The following is a 25,942-nucleotide window of genomic DNA, read 5'->3' on the forward strand; positions in this document are numbered from 1 at the left end:
TATTTTAAATTGACTGTTTTGAGTCGTGTACTTTAACAAGTTATATATAACTCATGACCCTGAGATTAAGAGTTGCATGCTCTGCCAGCCGAGCCAGCCAGGTACCCCAACTTAAGTTTTTTGAATAGATAATGCATTTACAAGGTTGAAAACATAAAAAACAAATAAATAAAAAGACAATGAAGTGAAATCTCTTATTCTTCTCTCCCATTTGCCCAGTTACTCACTCTCCATAACCACTGTTGTTATAACACTCCTGTTTCTCCCACTTTCTTACGCAGCTTTGCACCTTGCTTTTCTTCACTTTTTTTTTTGGCTTTTCTTCACTTAATTATTGACCTTGAAGATGGTCAGTAGAGAACTTTTTTTTTTTTTTTTTTACAGCTGCATAGTATTTCATAGTTTTTTAACCAGTGCTTTGTTATTGGGCACTTAGCCTGTTTTTAGTCCTTATTTATTACAAATAATGGTGCACTGAGGGGTGTCTGGGTGGCTCAGTTGGTTAAGCATCTGCCTTCGGCCCAGGTCATGATGTCAGGGTCCTGGGATCGAGCCCCACATTGAGCCCTCCGCACTCAGCAGGGAGTCTGTTTCTCCCTCTTCCTCTGCCCCTCCCCCTGCTCGTGTTCTCTCTCTCTCTCAAATAAATAAAATCTTAAAAAAACAAACAAACAAATAATGGTGCACTGAATAACTTTTTGCACACACCATTTCATACATCCTCTCCATAGGATAAAATCCCAGAGTTGAAATAGTAGTATTAGGATTATGTGCATCTGTAATTTTGAGGATCTTGCCAAATTGCCCTCTAGAAAGGTTGCATCAGCTGTGAGTGAGGGGGTTTCCTACAGCCTGACCCAACAGAAGAGATTGCCACCTTCAGACTGTCTCCAGCCACTTCCAGGCTGTCGTCTTCCATGTAGCAAGTGACATCAGCATCTCGTGCAGCCCATGATGGCACAGCTTGCCAGCGCCGGCACTGGGGAAAGAACCCGTGCGTAGACAAGGCAGTAAAGGGGTCTGTTGTGTATTGACTTACGCTTTTTTAGTACATGTTTTCAATTTTTCAAATTACGTGAGTTAAAACAAAGTTTTTCCCCCTTTAAAAACTAGATTCCTTCTTACCCTTCCTTGCAGCCCACAGACTTTCTTTTCTCCATTCCCCAAATGTTACACCTGCCAGAGTCAGGTTTATGTAGGGGCAGCAGGACAAATGCTAGTTCTGATCAAGCTGTGGGGCTGGTAAAGGAAAACAAAGCCTCCCCCCTCCTTGCCTCTGACAACTAGAGTGGAGGTCAAAGTTAAGGACTGTCTAATCATCTGTATTCCCTCTGAAGGGATTAGTACAGATGCTCCCTGCCATAGTCTCTCAGGATGGGCACCTTGCTGGTTCTGGTCAGAGTCAGGCTTATCTGGACCTCAATAGGGCAAATCTACATGAGCCATAATTAGAGATTTTGAAATACATGATGGCTCTTTGCGAATATAGTCTCTGACAATCTTCCCCCCCAACAAACAAACAAACAAAAAAACCCCATATATAGCTACATACACATATGTATGTGTAAATGTGTATAGTTTGATGTTTAGGGAGTTGACTTTTTTTTAAATTGAGTTATAATTGACATAAAACATTAGCTTCATAATGATTCGATATTTATATACATTGTGTAATGATCACTATAATAAGTCTAGTTAATGTCTGAGACATTGGACTTTTAAATGTGTTTTTGGAACTCATATATTGTTTCTCTCTACTCTTAGGTTCTTGGAGTGCTAAGTCAAGATGGTATAATGAGATTTGTTAATATACAGACCTGTAAACTTCTCTTTGAAATTGGGAGCCTTGACGAAGGAATTAGCTCATCAGTAATTAGCCCACATGGACGGTACATTGCATCTATTATGGAAAATGGAAGTCTGAACATATATTCAGTTCAAGCTCTAACACAAGAAATAAATAAGGTATGTTATCAAGTAAAGAATATCACGGGTTTTGTTTTGTTTTGTTGTTAAGATTTTATTTATTTATTTGACAGAGAGAGACACAGTGAGAACAGGAACACAAGCAGGGGGAGTGGGAGAGGGAGAAGCAGGCTTCCCGCGGAGCAAGGAGCCCGATGTAGGGCTCGATCCCAGGACCCTGGGATCATGACCTGAGCCGAAGGCAGCCGCTTAACCGACTGAGCCACCCAGGCACCCCTATCACGGGTTTTTTTTAAAGATTTAAATGTTGTATCATCAAAAATAAAATCTTGGGATGCCTGGGTGGCTCAGTCAGTTAAGCATCTGCCTTCAGTTCAGCTCATGATCCCAGGGTCCTGGGATCAAGCCCTGCATTGGGCTCCCTGCTCAGCGAGGAGTCTGCTTCTCCCTCTGTGCTTTCCCTTCCTCTCTCTCTGTCTCTCAAATAAATAAATAAAATATTAAAAACAAACAAACAAAAACAAAAAAATAAAATCTTTATGCTCTGATTTTCTAAATTCCTTGGACCTTATCCATACTTCTGGGTTTTGTTTTGTTTTTTTTCCTCTTCCTCCCAAAGCCACATCTCTATGCTTTTTTTCTTTCCTCCATGATTTTAATTTTAAGTAATCTCCACCCCTAACGTGGGGCTTGAACTTACAACCCCAAGATTAAGATTCACATGCTCTACCGACTGAGCCAGCCAGGCCCCTTCACACTTTTCTCAGCTATGCTCCTTTCTTAAGTTGCTGCCTGCCTAACAGGCATCTGTGGGGTCCCTATCCCATTCAGCGTGCCTGTCATGATCTCCTTCCCAAAAGAGATCTTCAGTCCCAGTCTCTTCATTTCTGTCTCAGTCTTTCTTCCCATCTTATAGGTTAGAAATCTTGGAGCACTAGGACTGTTCCTGTACATCTTTAGATCTAGTCAATATTAAGTCGTAGTTCTTAAATTTGAAATAACATCTATATAAGTGTTGCCTGTTGTCCATCTCCACATTAGCTGTCCCTGTATTTGTACTCAGTAACTACTCTTGGGTTCAGTTATTTAAACCAATATACCAAAACTTAGAGGGGCGCCTGGGTGGCTCAGTCATTAAGCGTCTGCCTTCGGCTCAGGTCATGATCCCAGGGTCCTGGGATCAAGCCCCGCATTCGGCTCCCTGCTCAGTGGGAAGCCTGCTTCTCCCTCTCCCACTCCCCCTGCTTGTGTTCCCTCTCTCTCTGTGTCTCTCTCTGTCAAATAAATAAATAAATAAATAAATAATCTTTTAAAAAAACAAAAAAAAACTTGGAGCCCTCAGGGCCTCCCTCTGCCCATCAGTCCCTCTTTTATATAGCACGTTTCTAAAATAATACTGTCATCATCATTTCTAAAATAGTGCTACTTTGGTGGCTTCCTTCCTTTTGTCTGCCACTTTAAGTCCAGACTCTAATGCCTGACTGTCAAAGTCCTCTCTAATCTTGTCTGGTCTGCCTGTCTAACTTACTTCCCCAGACTTGTAACTTCCCTCACTGTCTCCCCATAGACCCCATTCTCATTTCTACATCTGCTGCATTGTTCATTTCACCTAAAATATCCTTCCCACTTCTCTTTTATGGTTATCTAGAATTTCCCCGACTTGTTGCCGAGTCTCATTGTCTGTGTGCAGCCTTGTGAGGTCTGGGGTCGTGTCATTCCCCTGAGAGGGACTTTGCTGATCACCTGGTCTAACGATTTCCTTTTATGGAGGAAGAAGCTCATGCCTCAGCCTCATCACACAGCTAGTCATTAGCAGGGCCCGTGTTCTGCTCTTAAAATGATATAGTCTTTTTGCTATGTGTCTGCTCCTTCTTGTCCTTTTTATCTTTTTTTTTCTTTTTTTTAGTTAGACAAGTAGTAAGTGTCTTAACACAGAAAAAAAGAAAATCAAAAGATACAGATAAACAAAGAGATGAGAATCACTCAGTCTCTCCTTTCTTGGATGATTTTGAGGTGTATATTTTCCCAGGCTTTTTTGTCTATGTTTGTGAATGTAGACAGTCCGTCTTCGTTATTTATGGATTCTGTAAATGTGAATTCACCTCCTGGTAAAAATGTATTTGTCACCCAAGGTAGTACTCAGCGCAGTGACAGGTGTTCACACGTGCGGGGCAGTGCAGAGCTGAGCTGCCTGGCCTGCCGTCCTCAGCCGAGCTCACACCCGGCAGCACTTGGCCTCCTTATTTCCGCTCCCATCCTGCAAACCAGGGTCCTTTCCCTGGTGTGTTTGCGGTCACATTTTTCACATGTCTGTGCTTTTTGTTGTTGTTTTTGCTCTTTAAAATGCCCCCACACACACACACACAGTTCTGCAGTGCTAAGTGCAAGAAGGTTGCGATGCATAAGCTTTTCAGGCACGTGTTACAGTGCTGTTGGCATGAGTTCAGTGTTCGCGAATCAACAATATATATGAAATAAGTGTCTTTAAACACAAACATACACTAAACAAAGTGACATATTGATTGGCTGATAGAAATGCTGTGATCACTGGCTCACAGGGACCTAACTATATTTCTCCTAGGATTGGTGATTCAATATCACTAACTCAGTACTTGCGGCTTCTTTATAGAACAGACCTACTGTGAATAGCGAGAATCTACTCTGTGTGTGTGTGTGTGTGTGTGTGTGTGTGTGTGTGTGTGCATACGCACATGCATACATTTTCTTTAACCATATGGAATTAGACTCTACTGTTCTCGTAAACTTTAAAAATTTTAATAACATTATTTGCTCTTAATGGGAGTTTTCAGCTTAGCTGAATTTTGGAGGAGCTAGGTACATGTTATTAATAGAAGCGGGGAGAGATCTGAGAAAAACCAAAGTAAGAGTAAGTCAGTGACTTCCTCTCTGCTGTTTGTTAAGCAAATTAACATCATATTGACCAGAAAAGCTAGAGTATAACAGAAGGAGGATGATCTTTTTTTCTTTTTCTTTTGTACACATTACCAGTGTCTTCCTGGCTATTGAAGGCTTACACGAATGCTCAGGTCTGTAGTTTCTATAGAACTGACCCATGTTCCATTCCTTCAAGTCCTGTTTTTTGGCCATTGGAGAATTATTGGTGCTAATTGTGCTAATAAGTAAGCTAATTGCTACTTCTTTGTCGAAGTTTTAACACTACTAAGGTATTGGCTATGCGGGTCATATCTCAGGCCCTAACTTTTGGGAGATTGTATTTTGTGGAAGCACATGAAGTTCAAGAGAAAAAACGTGGCACTAGAATAAAAATTTTAATAAAGATTGGGAAGAATGGATTGAGGTTAGAAAGATGGGCAATATTTAGAAGTCAGACCATTTCTAATTGCATTTCATAGATAAAGAATTGAAAAATTGAATCATAGAATAGGTGGCCATCATACTTTTTTTTTTGGTCAGAGCTATTGTTATACTTTCCATTATCCTTATGTTTTTTTCTAGATGTGAATAAATGACCATGTATCCGAGAAAAACACCATTTAAAAAATCTTATAGAAACAGTTACAACTTTAAATGCTTTTTATAATAATTTAAAAAAAAATTTAGTATCTATGCCATGTGTTAATACACATTACCTACTGTATACATTTTACAGTGTTATGTATTCATCACACTGCAGTTGGCAATAGGGAAGACTTTTTTTAAAGATTCTATTTATTTGAGAGAGAGCACGAGAGAGAGCATGAGCGGGGAGTTGGGGGGAGGGTAGAGGGAGAGGGAGAAGCAGACTCCCCACCAAGCACAGACCTGACACAGGGCTCAGTCCCAGGACCCTAAGATCATGACCTGAGCTGAAGTCAACCGTGTAACCTGACTGAGCCACCCAGGCGCCCCAGGGAAGACTTTTTTGGACTCAGACAGTAGGCTGCAGATTTCAAAAGCAGAAGTCCTAAACCTCTGAAGATAACATGAGAAAAATCTCTGAAACCTCAAAGTAGCCTTTTAGTAGTCTATGTTATGAAAAAGGGTCAAGATGTTTGCTTTGTTCTGCTTTATTCTTTTGGGAGTGAGAGGGGAAGAGGTCAAAAAGTTTGGTATCCTTTTCAGAGAGCTTTCCTGAGGAGTGGTGATTCATTTTCATTAGACATTACCTTGGAAGATCACTGTGCTGGCTTTCATGACAATGGGAATACGAGGTACTGTGTCCAACGTGTTTTTCTGAAATCTAATGTGTTCATTTGGACATATGGGGTCTTCCCTGTGTTGTTGTTCTCTGTTTTCATATGAAAGGAATTGACACTTTGGCTTCCAGAAAAAATTCTTAAAAATCACACATCCACCTAGTCTTTGATTTGGGTCTGGGCTAATTACTAAGGAAACTTTTAGCAATGAAGGCCTCAAACATTTAAATGGTCTGTGAAAGTCATTGTACTTTCATTAATATTTAGAACTCGGGAAGCCTGAGTTACCTTATCTGCTCATTTCCTTTGAAAAAGGAAGATCTTTTGATTTTAAAGTGGTATTATTCATAGAGAAAATGTGTTAGTGTATCATTTTCCCTTAAGTAAATTGTTGGGGCTAGTTTTCTTCTTATTTTCCCATAGAAATGAGGATTAAGACTCTAAGTGGTGCTGTCCAAATTGCCCGTTAAGCTGTTGATGCCATAGGGGACTAACAGCCTTCTCTGTGGAGCCAGGGACAGAGGCAGGCGTCCCATGCCTCTAGAGGAATGTCATTTGACAACTCCCTCAGAGAAATTCACTTGAGCCCAAAGAATATTAGGGTGCTTCTCTCCCCGTTCTAGGAGGGCCCTACGTCCAAATGTGCCTTCTGTGCTGATTATCACCAAACTACTAACTTTATCGCGCAAGTATAAAAAAAATGGATTGGGGCATCTGCCTTCGGCTCAGGCCATGATCCTGGGGTCCTGGGATCAAGCCCTGCATTGGGCTCCCTGCTCAGTGGGGAGTCTACTGCTCCCTCTGCCTCTGCCCCCCCACCTCCACTCATGCTCGCTCGCTCTCTCTCATGCTCTCTCTCTCAAATAGATAAATAAAATCTTTTAAAAAAATGGATTGATATACTATGATTGAAGGCCAGCTTTCAAGGGATAATTCTCTATTGTTGTTAATCATGTATCTTTATTGTGTTCTTCAAAGGAATTTGGCAGAAATTTGTTTTGATTTAATGACAAGGAAACATTCTTGGATATTTTATGTACACTTTTTGCTTGAAGAATAATGATGTATGTTAAGGCACATTATGAAATTGATCACAACAAATTTTGTAAATCCTACATGGACAGGTCTGTTTTCCAAGGATAGCCACTAGATTTTATTTTTTCTCCCTTTTAGCCACCTCCTCCCTTAGTGAAAGTGATTGAAGATTTGCCCAAGAGTAAACTGAATTCTGGTGACCTTAAGATAAAAGTAACAACAGGAAGAGTACAGCGGCCAGCAAAATCAAGGGAAAACAAAATACAAACCAGAATACTAAAGCAAGACCTGGCTGGTAGTTTTGAAAATAAAGAGGTAAGAATATATTATAATTACATTTTTGTTTGTCATGACTCTGCTGTGGACAAGATTGATGATACCTTAGGCCATCATCACTCTTCCCTCTCTTAGAAGTTAAAGGAAAGAAAAGGAGAAGTTGTAGCTGAAATTATAATGTGCCTTCTAAATTTTAAGTATGTAATTAGTACATGTTTATGATTTTTAAAGAAGTCAAATAGTATAGAATTGCACTGTCCAGTACGCTAGCCACTAGCCACATGGGACTACTGAGTACCTGAGATGCGCCTAGTCTGGACTGAGATGCGCTGTATACGGCAGATACTCATCCCACATTGAAACTTCGTATAAGCAGAAGAAATAAAATATCCTGGAGTGCCTGGCTGGCTCAGTCAGGAAAGCATGTGACTCTTGATCTTGGGGTCGTGAGTTCAAGCCCCACGTTGGCTGTAGAGATTACTTAAATAAGTAAATACATTTTTTAAAAAGGAATATAAACAGGGCGCCTGGGTGACTCAGTCATTAAGCATCTGCCTTCAGCTCAGGTCATGATCCCGGGGTCCTGGGATGGAGCCCCGCATCAGGCTCCCTGCTCGGCGGGAAGCCTGCTTCTCCGTCTGCCACTCCCCCTGATTGTGTTCTTGCTCTCGCTATCTCTCTCTGTCAAATAAATAAATAAAATTTTTTTAAAATTAAATAAATAAATAAATTCAGTTTAGTTAATATATAGTGTATTATTAGTTTCAGGGGTAGAATTTAGTGATTCATCGGTTGCTCATTACATACAATGCCCAGTGCTCATTACAACACATGCCCTCCTTAATGCCCATCACCCAATTATCCCATCCCCCCACCAAGCTCCCCTCCAAAAATATTGGTTAGTTTTAAAAAGCTAACTAGCAGGCACAAGTCTAGCTGTGTAAAGATTAGACAATATTGTTCCTGTTCAGGGACTGAGAAAATAGGCTGAATGATAGCTCTGAGACATGGTCTGACCTCAGCTTTCCTGAGAATTTATAGGAGGCTTTTCTGAGAAAACGGAGGGCATGATCACAGTTGCCTTCTGCGAAATAAAAGAGGCACCACCATCAGGGCATCTGGCAGTGCTCTAGTGTGAGTCAAATTCGGAAATCCTACAGAAATGTGTCAGGGAGTGGGCTGCTTCTAAGCAATCCGCAGCCGGCTGTAAGGAGTAGGTCCAAGTAGAACCCTTGTTCAGGGTGAAATGCATTTCGTCCACTAATCTTGGCGTCGGGTTATGGACGGGGAAGCAGGAACTTCATCTGTACGTGGTCAAGATAAGAACAGATAAAACTCAAGCCAAACCCACCTGGGCATTTTATCTTTGTTTACAAAGAGGTTCTAGTGGCAGCAGGTGTCTTGCAGATGACGGGAATGAATATGTCTCTTTCCTAGATCCTATTGCCCCAGCCTTCAGTCTCTGGCGCATGGCTCTCAAAGGGGGATCTTCATTCACCATCCTCTTGGGTTTTCCCTTTACCTCCTCTTACATTGGACTACCTGTTTTTTATGGTAAAAAAAAAGGGGCATTGAACCAAGTCAGAAAATCTGGCTTTGAGTCTTGAGCCAAGACTTACTGATCAGGTTTGTGTCACTGAGCTCTGACTTACCCTTTTTCTCAAAGAAAAAACAACATCCCATCTGTTTCGTTGAGTTGTTAGCATCAAACGAGGTCATCTCTGAAAATGGCTTTATCATCCCCAAATCTATAAAGTAATTTTCCATTAAGATAAAAATTGACTTAAAAGTAAGAAGGGGGAGGGGCACCTGTGGCTCAGTCATTAGCATCTGCCTTCGGCTCGGGTCATGGTCCCAGGGTCCTGGGATCGAGACCCACATCAGGCTCCCTGCTCGGCGGGAAGCCTGCTTCTCCCTCTCCCTCTGCCCCTGCTTATGTTCCCTCTCTCGCTGTGTCTCTGTCTGTCAAATAAATAAATAAAATCTTAATAAAAAAAAAAAGTAAGAAGGGGGAAAAAAGTGGAAGGGTGGGGAGAGGAAGAAGGAAGAAAATAGCAGGACGCGTTGCTCTTGCCGCTGGGATTAGCAGGTGGCAGCCCGCCGGCCACATCTGGCTCCTCCGGCTAAGAATAAGTGTCACATTTTTAAATGTTTACATTTTAAGTATCTTCATAATGTCCTTGATTTTATCTCTTGACCCACAAAGCCTAAAACATTTACTCTCTGACCCTTTACAGAAAAAGCTTGCCAAACCCAGGTCTAGGGTGATGTGTCATGAACTTTATCCGCTGTGCACATGCGCACTGGAGAGAGAGAGAAAATAGAGAGTCCCATGTTGTAAAAATATTTTTTTACTGCGTGTAGTGTTCTAAAATTGGAAAGCCACGGGGTACCTGGGTGGCTCAGTTGGTTGAGCGTCCCGACTCTTGGTTTCAGCTCAGGTCATGATCTCAGGGTCGTGAGATCGAGCCCCGCATCAGAATCCATGCTCAGCGTGGTGTCTACTTGAGATTCTTTCCCCCTCTGTCTCTGCTTCTCCCCCTGCTCATTCCTCCCCCCTCTAAAATAAATAAATAAATGAATAAAATCTTTAAATACATAAGTAAGTAAAGCTGGAAAGCCACTGTGGGCTAGATTACCTTTTCAGTTTTGTGATTATGTCACTTACTGATATTATTTATTTATTTATTTTTTTAAGAATGAGTTGTCCGATGGCTTAAACAAAAAGCGTTTACAAGTCTTATTAAAAGGCTATGGTGAATATCCAATGAAATACAGGTAAAATTTACTTTCTTTCATGTTAAATCAATTTTACCCCCCAAATTTTTCTTGGTTAAAATTACGTTTTTGTTCCAGAATGTTCATTTGGCGTTCTCTTCTACAACTGCCTGAAAACCATACGGCATTTAGCAGCCTGGAAGATAAGGGTGTTCATGTGGCATTTCTCAACCTTCAGAAGAAATACCCCATCAAAAGCAGGAAACTTCTCAGAGTATTACAGAGGTATGTTCGGTATATTGCAGCAATATATGTATCTTCCTAGAGATATTTATTAATTACAAACAGGAAGATAGTAATTTTATAGTAGAGAAACTTGGCTGATACCACCTTAACTAAGTAGTCAGATTTAAAATCACCAGTAATAATACACATCAGTATGTTGTACATCACTTTTTGGTATTCTTGCCAGAAATTTATAACCTCACTCTAAAATTGTGAGAAAACATTGAGGGACAATATATAAAATAACTATGTGGTATTCCTCAAAAATGTCAGTGTCCAAAAGATAAGAAACTGGGAGCTTCCACATTGGAAGAACCTATGGGGACTTAGCAAAGAAATACAGTGTTGCATCCTAGATTGGCAAAATGAAAAAATGACACAGCAAAATGGGAAAAATGATAAAATCTGAATGAAGTCTGATTTAGTTAATAGCACAGTACCAATGTTAATTTCCTAGTATTGATAATTGTACTATATTTATGCAAGATGTTAACAGAGTAATTTGAGTGAAAGGTATACAGGAACTCTCTACTGATTTTACAGCTTTTTGTAAACCTAAAACTATCTCAAAACAAAAGGTTTAAAAAAAAAGGGAAACCTTGAAAGTATCAGAAGTAAATATGGGAGAATTATAGCCCTAGAGTAAGGCAAGCCTTTTTAAACTTGACATATCCGAAAGAGATTGCTATGAACATGAATCTCTACATGTAAAAAAATTCCCCAGAGACATATGTAAAACTGAGAAGGTAGATACAAAACATAGGACAAATAAAAGACTGGTTTCTATATGAAGTATTCATTTAAATGAGCATGGAAAGGACCAATGAATAAAAAATGGAAAAAGGATTGAATGTGTAGTTCATAGCTGGGGATATGGTTCTTAGACATGAAAAGATGCTGTACCTCCCTTATAATAAATGCCAATTAAAATTACATTGAAAATATATATACACATATATATTTAAAACCACATTGAAATACCATTTCTCACCTAGACTAAAGGTTTAAAAAGAAGGTTGATAATAAAACACATTGGCCAGAGAGAAAATGGGCATCCCTTTACTCTGCTAATGAGAATGTGAATAGCCACTATTTTTGCAAAGAATAATTTGGCACTGGCTATTGAAATTAATGCACATGTTTTTTGATTCAGCAATTCCACTTCTAGGAATTTATCCAAATCTATATTCCTACATGAAGAATGATGTAAATAAAACAATAAGCATGGCATTATTTATAAAGGATTAGAAACAACTTAAATGCCCAGTAAGGCCAAGTTAAAGAAATTAAGGTGTATCTATACGAAACTATCTTGTGTATCAAAGCTCCACATCTAGTGAAAATGAACTGTTTCCAAGATACTATTAAGTGGAAAACACAAGGTATAAAACAATGTTTATACCAACCTTTCTATTTTTTAAAAAAGGATCTCTACTTTTAACAGTGGTTCTGGGGAAGTAAGCTAGATGATAAAGGTAGGAGGGAGAATTTTCATCAAATATACCTTCCATAGCAAATTTTTTATCAGGTGAATATATTATTTAGTCAAATTTTAATAATAAACTGTTTTCTGGTCTTTATCTCCTTACCTGATTCACAGAACCCTATCTGCATTAGCTCACTGGTCTGCCATCTTTAGCGACACACCATATCTTCCGCTCTTGGCATTTCCATTTGTAAAATTATTCCAGAACAACCAGCTCATTTGTTTTGAAGTTATTGCTACTCTCATAAGTAAGTACGTAAGTATTAAATAATGAAACCAAGAGTGGATTTCCTGTATATTTTTGTGACGTCTTTGCAGCTTTGTAACATTTAACAGTTCTGGTGTTGAACCATCAGATAGAGAGCACGGAATGGACAGTTCGGACATTATACATAAACCTTTCTATTTACAAGAAAATTTGGATAGTTGCGTTTTAGAAGATACCGTTACAGGTTAGATTTTGTTAGTTAGAAGGAAGCAGGGGCGCCTGGGTGGCTCAGTCGGTTAAGGGTCTAGCTCAGGTCATGATCTCAGAGTCCTGGGATGGAGCCCCGCATCCAGCTCCGAGCTCAGCGGGGAGCCTGCCTCTCCCTCAGCCCCTCCCATCCCTGTTTGTGTGCGCACGCACGTTCTTTCTCAAATAAATAACAATCTTTAAAAAAAAGAAAAGGTAAGAAGGAAGCAGATGCTTCACTTACTGAAAGTCAGTTATTATTCATAGGACTGTAGTAAGTACGTAAGGGATTTAGCACACAGTGCCCGTTGTGGAAGCTGCTAACTGCCGTCCTCGTTCTCAGCATCCAGAGCAAACATTTCTTGAGAACTTCCCGTGTGCCAGGTACCGTTCTCGGTGTTTTGCCTTTATTAACTTATCTAAATCTTACAACAGTCCTATGAGGTAGGCGTTGTTATTTTCTTTTTATAACTGAGGAAACTGAGGCACACAGAGCTTAAGTTCCCAAGGGTAGGTTGGTGGCAGAACGAGGGTTTGACCCAGGCAGACTCCAGCCTGTGCTGCGAGCCGTTGTGTTTACCCTTGCCGTCAACAGCATCTACTCTGAAAAGTGAGTCCTTTTTTTCATATTCGTATAATTAGGTCAATAAGCTGAATCCAGTTATAGATTGGTTTAACAAAAATAACCAATTTTATATGTATTTTAAGTTGCTTTAAAAGGTTTTCTTATACAAAGGAGATAAGCACTTAACTGTAATTACAGTAAAATTTTTAAAAGTAGAAATAAAAAGATTCAAGCATACATATTGTGAATATTATAGTGTATTTCTCTTTATGTTTTTTTGTTCATTTAATTGCATTATATTTGCTTTGATAAATTTTTTACTGATTGGAGAAAATATAGGAAAACATACAAAGAAAAGAAAATTCACCAATGTTCCTCCTCCTCATTGATAATCTTTGATATAATATATTGATGAATTTCTTATAAGAGCATTTTCCCCAAATCATTAAATATTCTTGAAAAACATAATTTGTTTAATATAATATATAATAACTGTGTAATATAATATTCCATCATATAGGTGTATCATAGTTTAGTCCCCCAATTGCTAGACCATTAGTTTTTTTTTAAATAATTTTTCCATACTTTTTAAGCAGTTTTTAAAATTTTTGTAATTATACTACTTTTTTTTTAAGATTTTTTATTTATTTGTTTGAGAGAGAGCGCATGAGCTAGAGGGAGGGGCAGAGGGAGAAGCCAACTTCCTGCTGAGCAGGGAGCCCGACACGGGGCTCAATCCCAGGACCCTGGGATCATTACCTGAGCTGAAGGCAGACGCTTAACTGACTGAGCCACCCAGGCGCCCCTATACTACTTTTTATTTAAAATGTTAGGTACAAAAAAATAAAATAAAATAAAAAATAAAATAAAATGTTAGGTACATTTCTCTTTTTATAAACTTTATAAATATTTTGGGGTTTTTTTTGTTTTGTTTTTTTTTTAAAGATTTTATTTATTGGACAGAGAGAGAGACAGTGAGAGAGGGAACACAAGCAGGGGGAGTGGGAGAGGGAGAAGCAGGCTTCCCGCCGAGCAGGGAGCCCGATGCGGGGCTCGATCCCAGGACCCTGGGATCATGACCTGAGCTGAAGGCAGACACTTAACGACTGAGCCACCCAGGCGCCCCTATAAATATTTTGTTGACTAATATTCTTTTTTTCCCCCTTATGACTCTAATATTCTATAATGTGAATGTACTAGTTTAATCTGTTGTTGGACATTTAAGTTATTTCTAACTTTTACCTAAAGAAACAGTGTTACAACTATCTTCACATATAAATATGTATAATATTTTCTCTTGGTCAATTCCTAGAATTGGTATTGTTAAGTCATAAAATATGAATATTCTAATTGATTCCTTAAAAGAGTTATACTAGGGGCGCCTGGGTGGCTCAGATGGTTAAGCGTCTGCCTTCGGCTCAGGTTATGATCCCAGGGTCCTGGGATCGAGCCCCACATCGGGCTCCTGGCTCAGGGAGGAGCCTGCTTTTCCCTCTCCCTCTGCCTCTCTCCCTGCTCATGCTTTCTCTCTCTCTCTCTGCATCTCTGTGTCTCAAATGAATAAAATCTTAAAAAAAAAAAAGGGGGGGGTTATACTAGTTTACCCTGGCAATAACACTCGGAGTTTTAAAAGGAAAAGAAGCAACTCAACAACAAAAAGATAAATAATCCAATTTTTATATGGGCAAAGGCCTTGATTAGACTTTTCTCCAAAGAAGATACACAAATGGCTGATGAGTACATGAAAAGATGCTCTGGATCATTAGTTATTAGGGAAATGCAAATCAAAACCACACTGAGATACCACTTTATACCTTCTAGGATGGCTATAATTTAAAAACAGGAAAAAAATAGGTGTTGGCAAGAATGTGGAAAAATTCTAGCCTTCATACATTGCTGGAAATGTAAAATGGTGGTCACTGTGGAAAATTGGCAGTTCCTCAAAAAGTTAAACATAAAATTATCATATAATCCAGCAATTGCACTCTTAGGGATTACCAAAAGAATTGAAAACAGAGGGCGCCTGGGTGGCTCAGTCGTTAAGCGTCTGCCTTCGGCTCAGGTCATGATCCCAGAGTCCTGGGATCGAGTCCCACATCGGGCTCCCTGCTCGGCGGGAAGCCTGCTTCTCCCTCTCCCACTCCCCCTGCTTCTGTTCCTGCTCTCGCTATCTCTCTCTCTGTCAAATAAATAAATAAAATCTTTAAAAAAAAAAAGAATTGAAAACAGAGATTCAAACAGATACTTGTATGTGACTATCCATGGTAGCGTTATTCCCAATAGCCAAAAGGTGGAAACAGCCCAAGTATTGTCATCATCATGTTATCATCATTGCTAACAGATGAATGGATCAACTATGTATATAGTATATATAATATACGATGGAATATGATTTAACCATATAAAGGAATAAACCCTGAAAGCTAGGCACAAAAGGACAAATTTATATGAAATATTTCAAATAGGCAAATTTATGGACACAGAAAGTAGATTAGAGGTTACCAGGAGTTGGAGGAGGTGGAAATGGGAGGCTAGTCCTGAATGGGTACAGAATTTCTGTTTGGGGAAGGATTTTGCAAATAGTGATGGTTGCACAACATTGTGCATATAGTTATTGACACTGAATTGCATACTTAAAAATGGTTAAAATGGCAAATGATATTTTACCCTAAGAAAAGCTGTTTATATGTAGGTAAGCGTGCAAAACTATTTTTTATTTCCAGTAAAATCTTGTTATATCGCTGGAGTATGATTATGTGCTGAGGAATTGATTTTCTCTTCTAAGCCTGAAATTTAAATCTAAAAGATCCATCATGGTCAGCATGAGTAGCTGTGAATTTTCACCAAGGGTCTCAAACTAGTTTTATTCAAGAAACATTTACTGAGCTCCAACTAAATGTTAGCATTGCTTGCGATACACCGTTGTTCTGGCTTTTTAGGTTTACAGTCTAGTTGGGACCTGGGAAAAAGGAATACAGTCCTTTGGGATATGTTTATAAAAGTCATCTTTAAGCACTCTTTACAGTCTCTTTTATGACCAAGAGGGAGTTCTTCCGGTTTAGCCAAGGATCTCCACACAGTTCTTTCTCTTTATCCTCTTCTCCGGTGAGTTCTGTCTCTGGGTCCTCTACCCATACTTCTGTTGTGGTGACACCATGCAGAACAGAAGACGAGAAGGCAAACACCGTGTAAAGCAGGGTTTCCCTCATGCCTAACTGAGAACTGTGTTCTCTTGATGAAGACTAGTTATAAAAATCTGAGCTGTGTGTGTGTGTGTGTGTGTGTGTGTGTGTGTGTGTGGTGTTTTAAAATTCCTAGGACTAGCAGTATCTGAGACATGATAGACACTTAGCATGTGTTGGGTTTTTCTTTTAAAGTTAAGAGCAGCAGTTAAAGAAGCTGAAATAATTTCTTTCAAAGCTTAGTTTTTGCAAGAGTTTATGCCTCAATTATTACCTCACATTTACTTACTAATAAATAATTGACTTCTGGAATTAGTAGGCCCTTTATAACCAGATATAATCCAAAATTCTGCCGATCTAAGCCTCCTTTTGCTAATATGAGAAAGGAGATCTTATTGTCGAAGGATGGAACCACAACTCAGTGTTTAAAATAAAAATCCGAATTCAATAATTAAGGAGGGCTGTGGTGATTAGATGTAGTACATTGAGTGAAACTAACTGATCTTACCAGCGTTTTTAGGAGAATGTTTTGGGGGTTGTAGTGGTTACTCAGTGAGTTAACGTGAGATGTAGAAGCATCTTGAGCAGAATAGATTCTGCTTTCCACTTGCTGACTTTCAGAGAATCCCTCCATCACTGGTTGGTTTTCAAAGTCAGGTTTACTGAATAAGTTGTCGATGGCTTAGATTTAAAACCAATTCTGGTGGTTGTTATCACGGCCGTAGAACAGTCACTCTTGTCCTGGTAATAGGGACGTGTTTATTCTGCTATTATAACATTTAATGGATAGGGGTATGATACATGCCCATTTGTTTTTATGTGTTGCTATTGATGTGTAAGAATATAATCTTGGGGGCGCCTGGGTGGCTCAGTTGGTTAAGCGTCCAACTCTTGGGTTCGGCCCAGGTCATGATCTCAGGGTCATGGTGTTAGGCTCCACCTTGGGCGTGGAGTCTGCTTAAGATTCTCTCTCTCCCTCTGCCCACCCCCCCCCTCACGCTCTCTCAAAAAAAATTAGTAATTTTGGACATTTCTTATAAACTTTTCTAATTTTGATTAGGTATGAATTTGAGTAGATTTTAGGAGATTGTCAAGACTTAAGAAGGAATCTTTTGTAGAAGGGTCATTTTGTTAACCAGGCGAAGCAGGAAGCAGAGCGCCCTACAGGAAGATCAGGAATACTTTGGGAAGTTCTGTTTGTTTTAATGGACACTTCCTCATTGACTGCTCTCAGTTGAAGAAATTGGGCAATTCTATAAACCTAAAATACAATGTTAACATGATGCAACTTTAAAATCGATGGTTCTAGAACTTAAAGAGTTATCATGTTTTCTTTATTAATGGGCATATTGAGGACATAGAGTGGATTCATGTAAGAATTGCAGAATCCTTTGATAATATAGAATGGTAAAGATAGATTTTCAATTTTTTTCTTCATAGTCAATTGGTGTCAACACTGGTTTGAATATTTCCCTAACCCTCCCATCAATATTCTCAGTATGATAGAAAATGTTTTGGCATTCCACGACAAAGACCTGCTGCAGCACTTCATAAATCATGACATAACTTCCCAGGTAAGAAGTGTGAGGTTTTTAGGATAACATGACTAATCTTGGAAGCTAACATTGGTTCTGGTATTAAATAAGACAGAATTTTCTTGGAAGAGTATAATAAAAGAACATACTACCTTTTGTATTTTTAACAGTATTCCATTCTTTTTCTTCATTAAACTGCTTTCCCAAAAGTCTATAAAGAAGGGTCCATATTAAGGCAGTTCTTTTCAGAATTGTTTTGAATATAATGGTTTTAACAGCTACCTCAAATGTAAGAGAGTATTAGCAAGGACTTAATGACTTTTCCATAGAAAACTAATAAGTTTTTCCTTATTTATTTTAGCTGTATGCATGGCCTCTTCTTGAAACTGTTTTTTCAGAAGTACTGACAAGAGAGGAGTGGCTAAAATTGTTTGATAATGTCTTTTCCAACCATCCTTCGTTCCTCCTGATGACTGTGGTAGCCTACAACATATGCTCTAGAGCTCCTTTGCTCAACTGCAGTCTTAAAGATGATTTTGAGGTAAATATCCTTGTTCTTAAGTCGCAGTTCTCAAGTCTCATTTATTCCCGTTGAAGAACGGATACATTTATTGAGTACCTGTGCATGTCAGGTTCTGGTGCCGGGTGGGAGTAATGGGGTGGGGAGCAAGGTGTACCAGTCACACCCTTACTCTGACGTTGTTGGTCGACAATCCAACAGACAATCACAGCACGCTATTTGTCTTCAAGTCGTAGCTTCAGAAAAGAAACACGGTAATACTGGAGCTTAGCGCTTGTTCCCTGTGTAAAGGATGTTTACCAGTTGAGTCCTTGTTAATTCCTTGGGTGGTTTTATCAGTGATCCATCCAGTCTGTGACAATCTGGATGCTTATTACACATATGAAATGGTTACTCTGAGAATTTTGAGATATGGCAGGAAGGTTACTTGAAAGCGTTAGAGGAGGTTTTTAAAAGGAGAGGGTCAGTTGGTTAAGTGTCTGACTCAATTGGTTAAGGTCATGATCTCAAGGTCCTGGGATGGGGCCCCAAGTCGGGCTTCGCACTCAGCGGGGAGTCTGCTTGTCACTCCCCCTCTGCCGCTCGCCCCGCTCGAATGTGTTCTCTCTCTGTCTCTCAAATAAATAAATACAATCTTAAAAAAATAAAAATAAAAAATAAAAGGAGAGATTCTTTTGGTAAACAGGATGAATTGGGTTTGTTACTTATTTAGTGGTTCCTGTCAAACTTTATTTTTTTAAAGGTTTTTAGTTTTTCTTTTTTTAAGCATTTATTTATTTGAGAGAGAGAGCGGGTGGGGAGGGGCAGAGGGAGATAGAGAAAAGGAATCTCAAGCAGACTCCCCACTGAGCACAGAGCCTAACGAGGGGCTCAATCTCATGACCCCGAGATCATGACCTGAGCTGAAATCAAGAGTCGGACGCTTAACCGACTAAGCCACCCAAGCACCCCTGTCAAACTTTATTTTTACTTACTGTTCACAAGATACATATCTATATATATTTTAGAATTTGGACCTGCCAACAGAACAAGATAGTGTGGAAACATTTCAGATATTTTTAACAAATCAAGCTAATTTATTTTCAAATTTATTTATTTTGGATTTTGCAAAGAAAAAATCCAAGCAGAAGAGTTTGCTCCATTGTTGGTTGAAGTGTTCTTCTTCTAATATAAAGGAGGCCTTCTGTTGGAGTTAAAATTTAAAAAGTATTATTTCAGAAGTTTGGTTTTGAAATCTTATTAGACTTTGAAAATATGAAATTGACTCTTCATTTTAAAACTTGGGTTAAGAAAAGTTTCAGTGAATTTGCCAAGAAAGGAAAGAGAGAGAGAGGGAGGGTGGGGGGAAGGAAGGAAGGGGGGAAGGAAGGAAGGGAGGAAGGGAAGGAAGGAAGAAAAGATAAATTCACAATTTTTAAACTCTTATTTTCTCCCTCATAACTGCTTTATTAGATAAATCACAATTTCAACACAAAGTTTTCTTACAGTATTTTTTTCATCATCGGAATAACCTGGATATAAGCGTTGTCATTAGAGAAGTCTATCATCTCATGGATACCACTCCTACTGATATTCATCCCAACAGCATGCTTCATGTCTTTGTGGCCTTGACAAAAGGGCAATATCCAGTATTTAACCAATATCCAAAGTTTATTGTGGACTATCAGACACAGGAGCGAGAAAGAATAAGGATTGATGAATTGGACTACCTGAGGGAGAGGTAATCATGGAATAGTTGTTCTTTGTGTGATAGTAGCAAAATCTGTCATAAATACAGACAGAATTTTTTATGAAAAACACATGTAAATTACTAAGTATTTGTGTAAAATCAGAGTTTGAAGGCTGGGAATATCTTTAAAAATATTTAATTCTTGCATATAGAAGTAAAACAATGACATATTAATCAGGTATACATCTTGTGTTTTGGTTGGACTTAAATTACTCAGTTTTCTTTGTTTGAATTTTTTTCTTTGTTTGCATTTCTTGGTGAGACTTACATAGGGCATCCTTTTCGGTGCTTTCTACCACTTGGATGAGATAAATATGAAAGTGAAAGGCAGTAGTTCAAGGTCTGACAGGCAAATAGCAATTTACCCTTGCATAATCACAAGTGTGTAGTGGGGGCTTGTCCGTGTCTGGATATAATAGTAAGTATTCCCTACTTAAGGCAGATGGTTGAAGATATGCAAGCTGAGGTAGACCAGCAGAGAGTTGAAGACGAAGCTTGGTACCAAAAACAAGAACTACTTCGTAAAGCCGAAGAAACGAGGAGAGAATTGCTCTTACAGGAGGAGGAAAAGATGATACAGCAAAGACAGAGGTATGTGTTACCACTTTGAGAAAATCTGGACTTGTGAGTTAGTTGAATAATTTTTATTTTCTTCTTTCTTTTCTATATACGTAACATTACCCAGCTGTGGCATTTCCATTAAGCAAAAATTTAAGCTAATAACAAATCTGCATCTACCACATTTCAAAAAATTGGCATATGAAATGGAATTCTGACTGCACTAATTATTCAGAAGTAACACAAGTCTAATGTGCCCTGGAGGACATTATTGGAAGCATCATTGTACAATAGGCAAAAATGCTTTGTAACACAGTGCTGGATAAATCACCTCCAGGGGAGCAGAATTTTTAAAATTGCGTTTTAAACATATCTGTATGACTTGAAAGTTGGAACATAAAATGATTATCTCATTATACATCTCATACTTTGGAGGATAGGGGAAGAAGTATTAAATGCTTATTCAAAAGTATATTAATAAAGCAAAATGTTTAAATTAATTAAGATTATGGGATGAGCATTGAGACTAAGCCTAATTGTTGGAGAACCTCACTTCTGTAAGTGTTTACTGAGTTTTACTCCTTGTTGGGATTTTACGAAACTGATTTCTAGTGTGGGTTAAACACAGTTACTGAACTGAGCATTAACCTTGTACTAAAATTCTGGCAGAGAAAGCATACATAATCTTTGGTGACCCCAGAGCACTTTGTGGCATTCTTCCTTCAGATAAAGGATATTGATTGCACCAAGATGATCTGAGTAGACCTGTTAGGAACTTTTAAATACGAAAAGCATAGCCAGTTGCGTTTGGACGCTTGTCCTTTCCACGGAGGCAGCCACGGGCATCATTCCTCCGTGTGCGGGATGCCACAGTAGCACCAGGGGATTGGGGCAGGGGCGCCGAAGTCAGCGGCGGGCCTTTCACTGTTGTGAAACATGCGATTTTTCCACTTCCGTCTATATTGGGAAATGTGTTTATGTGTTCCTCTTGATGTATTTTGTGTTTAAGACTAGCTTCTGTGAAAAGAGAGCTGAAAGTCAAGGAAATGCACTTACAAGATGCTACACGAAGGCGGTTTCTGAAGCTGCAGCAAGATCAGCGTGAAATGGAACTAAGAAGACTGGACGATGAAATCGAGAGAAAGGTTCATGATCCGTATCTTAGTGCTCACGCAGGATCTCCATTTACTCCATTTACTCTCCTATCTTCAAGTTAAATGTCCTCGCTAGGATTCACAGGGAATACTAAATAGCCTCTTTACTTTTACTTTTCCTTCAGCTTTTCCTCTTCTCTTTCGAATTTCACTAATAGCAAAAAACATTTAGAAATGCCAAGAAAATTAGTCAGTTTGACCAGTGTCCTTGGTGACCGTTTCTCTACAAATAGAAATATCAATGAACCATTAACTGTGAAGTAAGGGAAATGCCCTTTTTTAATATAAAAATTTGCACCTGGCCAGTATAAGAAAATTTTCATTATAAAATACAGGGAGTCAAAAATGGACCTTCCCTACTCTTGTCATTTCGTCCCCAAAATAAACTGAAAAAATGATAGAGCTTTTTCCTTTTTTATGGCTGCGTAGTATTCCATTGTGTGGCTATGTTATAGTTTATTTACTTAATCCTTTGCTGTTTGTTGGACATTGAGGTTGTTTGCAGTGCTTTGCTATACAAGATGGTGCTAGGTTATACATTCTCAGTACAAATCTTTGAGTACTTGCACACATAGTTTTGTTGAGTAAATTCCAAGACCTACCAAATTATTCTCCAAAAATGAACCTACCTAAGTTATTTTAAGTGTATATAGAAGAGTGCTTATACCCTAGTCAATTTGGAGTACATCAGTCTTAATATTTGCCAATCTCATAGGTGGGAGTTGTATATTTTATCTTTTTTTTCTTGCTGGTGAGGTTAAATATCTCTCCAGTTATCTTCCATTTGTAGAAGAACTATAAATTGTATATCCATATTTGTCCATTTTCCGTCAAGTTTTTTTCTTTTCAATTTACATGGGCTGTTTGTGCCATTTGGGACAGTAGAAATACGATGTGAGCCACATAGGCAATTTTGTTTTATAGCAGCCACATGTAAAAAAATAAGAAAAAAAAAGGTAAGAAACAGAGGAAATCATTTTAATAGCATTTTGTTTGACTCGATATATTTTCCAATTTTTTTAATATGTAATTAGTATAAAGACATTATGAGATGTTTTACTTTTTGCTTATACTAAATCTTGCAGTCTAGCAGTCAGTTTATACTTACAGTACACCTCAATTTGGACTGATCACTTTTTTTTTAAGGTTTATTTATTTTAAAGAGAGAGCAAGCGTGAGTGGGGGTAGGGGCAGAGGGAGAGAATCTCAAGCAGACTCCCCACTGAGCACGGAGCCGCACACGGGGCTCAGTCCCATGACCCATGAGATTATGACCTGAGCCAAAATCACGAGTTGGTCACCTAACCAACTGAGCCACCCAGGCGCCCCTGGCTTTGACTTTTTAAATGGTTAAAAGAATTCTAACAATAATTTCATGACATGAATATTATGTGACATTTTAAAAAACATGAAATTCATATTTCAGTATCCATAAATACAGCTTTATTGGAACACGGTCATACCCATTTGTTGATTAACAAAGTCATTTGCCAACTGCTGGTTTATTCAGTGTTAAATTCCCTTATATATCTTATCTCCTCCATTGCTCTGTCTGCTCCTAAGCCAGCACCACCCTGAACAGCTTCATAATCTTTTTCTAACTAGTGGGCCTCATTCCCACTATTAGTCTGCCTTTTCAGGGTTCTCTGCAGTCTATTCTCATACACTTGGAGAATTATATCACTCTGAATCCCTACCTCACCCCATCCTGGTGGCATGTTTATTAGGATTGCATTGAATTTATTTAATTTATTTAATTTAGGGAGTTTTAAACCTAGTTTTGGTAAAATACTAAGTATTTTTTTCAATCTTTGAAAGTATTTTGAATTCGTCTGTATTCAAAATCTGTCATCTCTTTTATAGCATAATACTTTTTGTTTTGCTTGAAGCCAGTTAATTTTAAATTGGTTTTTGAAAGCTGTGATTCCTTTTCATGATCTCACTGAGTAAATGAGGTTGATAATTCATTATTCTAGAAGAGCATATGTTCTTCTCCAAAAGTAATATGGGCTTAGAACTCTGACCTCTTTATTCCAAACTCTTTGAGATAGTGAAGGCAATTTTTTGTCAAAGAATCCTGTAAAGGCCTTTCAGTTTGCATGATCTGGCCTCTGCTTACCCTTCCAGCCTCCTGTCCTTCATCTCCCTATTCTGATAGTGGGCTCTGACCTGCTAAACTGCCAGAGCTTTTCTCCTCACAGCGCAAGCACCAGCAGGAAGACTTGAGTCCACGGTGACACGCATGGGTGATTGCACATCCATTAGCGTCAGCAAAGTTGATCTGGGTTTGCTCGGGCACTAAGCTATTTGTCTGTCTAAAAATTCATAAGCAAAAGAGCTTCTCTAATTGAAATTCCTGAAAAGCATGATTAATTATGCCAAACCTCTCCTCTGCCTGTTGGCATTTTTACTGCTCTTATTTCAGGAACTCGAACATCCCCACTTTGAGCTAGCTGCCTTCCCAGTAACGTCCTTAAGTGAAACTGGTTGCCAGTCAGTGGTTTATTTACTTCTCAGATGTTTGTCCCTCTTGTACACCCCACTGTATTTTCATTTTTACTATTTGTTTCTCCAGTGATAGGTATTTGATCATGTATCTTTTATCTTTACAATGTCTAATACTTACAGATGCAAATAATAATACAATCATTAAATGTTTACTGAATAAATGAATAGGGTTAGATGGGGTTATAGTTTGTTTTGTTTCTGAAACACATATCACTCCTCAAAAAATGGGAGACTTTAGGCAGCCAAGTATTTATTTAAGACTGCTCCTAAGATTCTCTATCTACCTAAAGAGGGCCTTATTCAAACCCTCTAGTGTATAGGAGTGAAAAGTTTCCAAGTAATCAAAATCTGATGAACGGTGAACTTTAAATTAGCTAAGTCCAAGCAGAGCACATTTGAACTTGGAGTTACTAGTTGTCAAACTGAATTTATAAAAGTATAGTCATATAGGGGTGCCTGGGTGACTCGGTTGGTTGGGTGACAGACTCTTGATTTTGGCTGGGTCATGATCTCAGGATCGTGAGATCCAGCCCCATGTCAGGCTCTGTGCTCAGTGGGGCATCTGCTTGAGATTCTCTCTCTCCCTCCACCCTTCACCCTCATTCTCTCTCTCTAAAAAAATAAATAAATCTTTTAAAAAAAAATTTAAGTATAGCCATTTAATCAAAAAGAACATTAAATATAGTTATATTTAATAAGATTAAACATTCTATATTTTTAACCACTGCAAATTTAAATTGCTCAAGTTTTTCTAACTCATAATATTGGCTGATATAGTGTGGTAAGAACTGCCGTCTGTTCTCGCAGCCTGAGTAGATGAGCATATGGTAATTGTACTTTCCTTTTTAGAAAATTAAGCTTTAACTTTAACTCAGGCATTATTCCTATATTCTACAGTGAATGTTAATATACTATCAGTTACTGGTATCAAAACCCAATACTTCTTATTTAAAATACTCTTAGTGGGTTGTTTGGGTTACAAGATTACTAAAACTGTTAAACAGAAATTATCTTGTAAATTCTTTTTGGTGTTCACACTTTGTTGTTTGGCCATAGGTACACATGAGAGATCGAGAAATTGCTACTACAGCAAAAGACCTAGAAATGAGACATCTAGAACTCGAATCACAAAAAAGACATTATGAGAAGGTATAAATCATCTGTTTCCACCATGAGAGAAGCAGGGCTTGTACAAACTCTTTTTAGATTGTATTTATTCATGATTTTGTAATGTTCATTTTATTTATTTATTTTTAAACAGAATATAGTGTCATCCAGGATTGTAAGGTAGCCAAAATGTCTGAATGTACAGTTTGTTGTAATTCTTTAATTCATGTTTCTCTTAGCGACTTAGTCTAGTGTCTGAGGTACCAGATGTAAGTCCCAGATTTTGCCTCACGATTTTCTACCAGCTTACTAAGTTTTCCTGTATCTGTGTGATAGTGACTACAAAATTAACCCAGTACTTCATAAGGATCTTTGTAAGTAAGGTAAATCAGACAAGAGCTGTAAAGTACTTTAAATTTGAATCTCCTGGAAATAAATTATCAAGTATCTTCTTAGAATATATAATTTAGTTTCCACGACACTGGAAAAAGGAATTTTGTTAATATAAATATTTATTATTTGGGAAAAGCATTTTGTTATTCATTTATTTAATGTTGAAACCGTAAGTTTTCACTTCCTTCAGCTTCTTTTAAAGTGAGACTTTGAAATTGATAATTTGAAAGTGATAACTGCAAATATGTAACAGGTAACATATGATTGTTATTCACATTAAATAAGATTTAAAACATATGGCATCCATTCGTATCTACAACACTTTTTAAGTTCCACACTGAACTACTTCTAGAA

General features: G+C 38.4%; 1 protein-coding gene across 4 annotated transcripts in view; it reads left to right on the forward strand.

Annotated features, from left to right (window-relative positions):
• Window positions 1-25,942, forward strand: part of TBC1D31 (TBC1 domain family member 31) — a 67,545-nt gene that overhangs the window by 24,192 nt on the left and 17,411 nt on the right. For 3 of the 4 annotated variants that reach the window (XM_032415607.1, XM_032415604.1, XM_032415605.1), the window contains 11 exons: window positions 1,765-1,965; window positions 7,257-7,433; window positions 10,093-10,172; window positions 10,251-10,397; window positions 11,998-12,131; window positions 17,525-17,658; window positions 17,981-18,160; window positions 19,627-19,859; window positions 20,307-20,459; window positions 21,436-21,571; window positions 25,145-25,237. In XM_032415607.1, the coding sequence (XP_032271498.1) occupies window positions 1,765-1,965; window positions 7,257-7,433; window positions 10,093-10,172; window positions 10,251-10,397; window positions 11,998-12,131; window positions 17,525-17,658; window positions 17,981-18,160; window positions 19,627-19,859; window positions 20,307-20,459; window positions 21,436-21,571; window positions 25,145-25,237 (1,668 nt within the window). Of the gene's footprint in view, window positions 1-1,764; window positions 1,966-7,256; window positions 7,434-10,092; window positions 10,173-10,250; window positions 10,398-11,997; window positions 12,132-17,524; window positions 17,659-17,980; window positions 18,161-19,626; window positions 19,860-20,306; window positions 20,460-21,435; window positions 21,572-25,144; window positions 25,238-25,942 lie in introns of those variants that run through there. The other variant, XM_032415608.1, reaches the window with a different exon arrangement.

The sequence above is a fragment of the Phoca vitulina genome, unplaced genomic scaffold, assembly GCF_004348235.1.
Source record: "Phoca vitulina isolate PV1807 unplaced genomic scaffold, GSC_HSeal_1.0 scaffold18, whole genome shotgun sequence".
Classification (NCBI taxonomy): domain Eukaryota; kingdom Metazoa; phylum Chordata; class Mammalia; order Carnivora; family Phocidae; genus Phoca; species Phoca vitulina.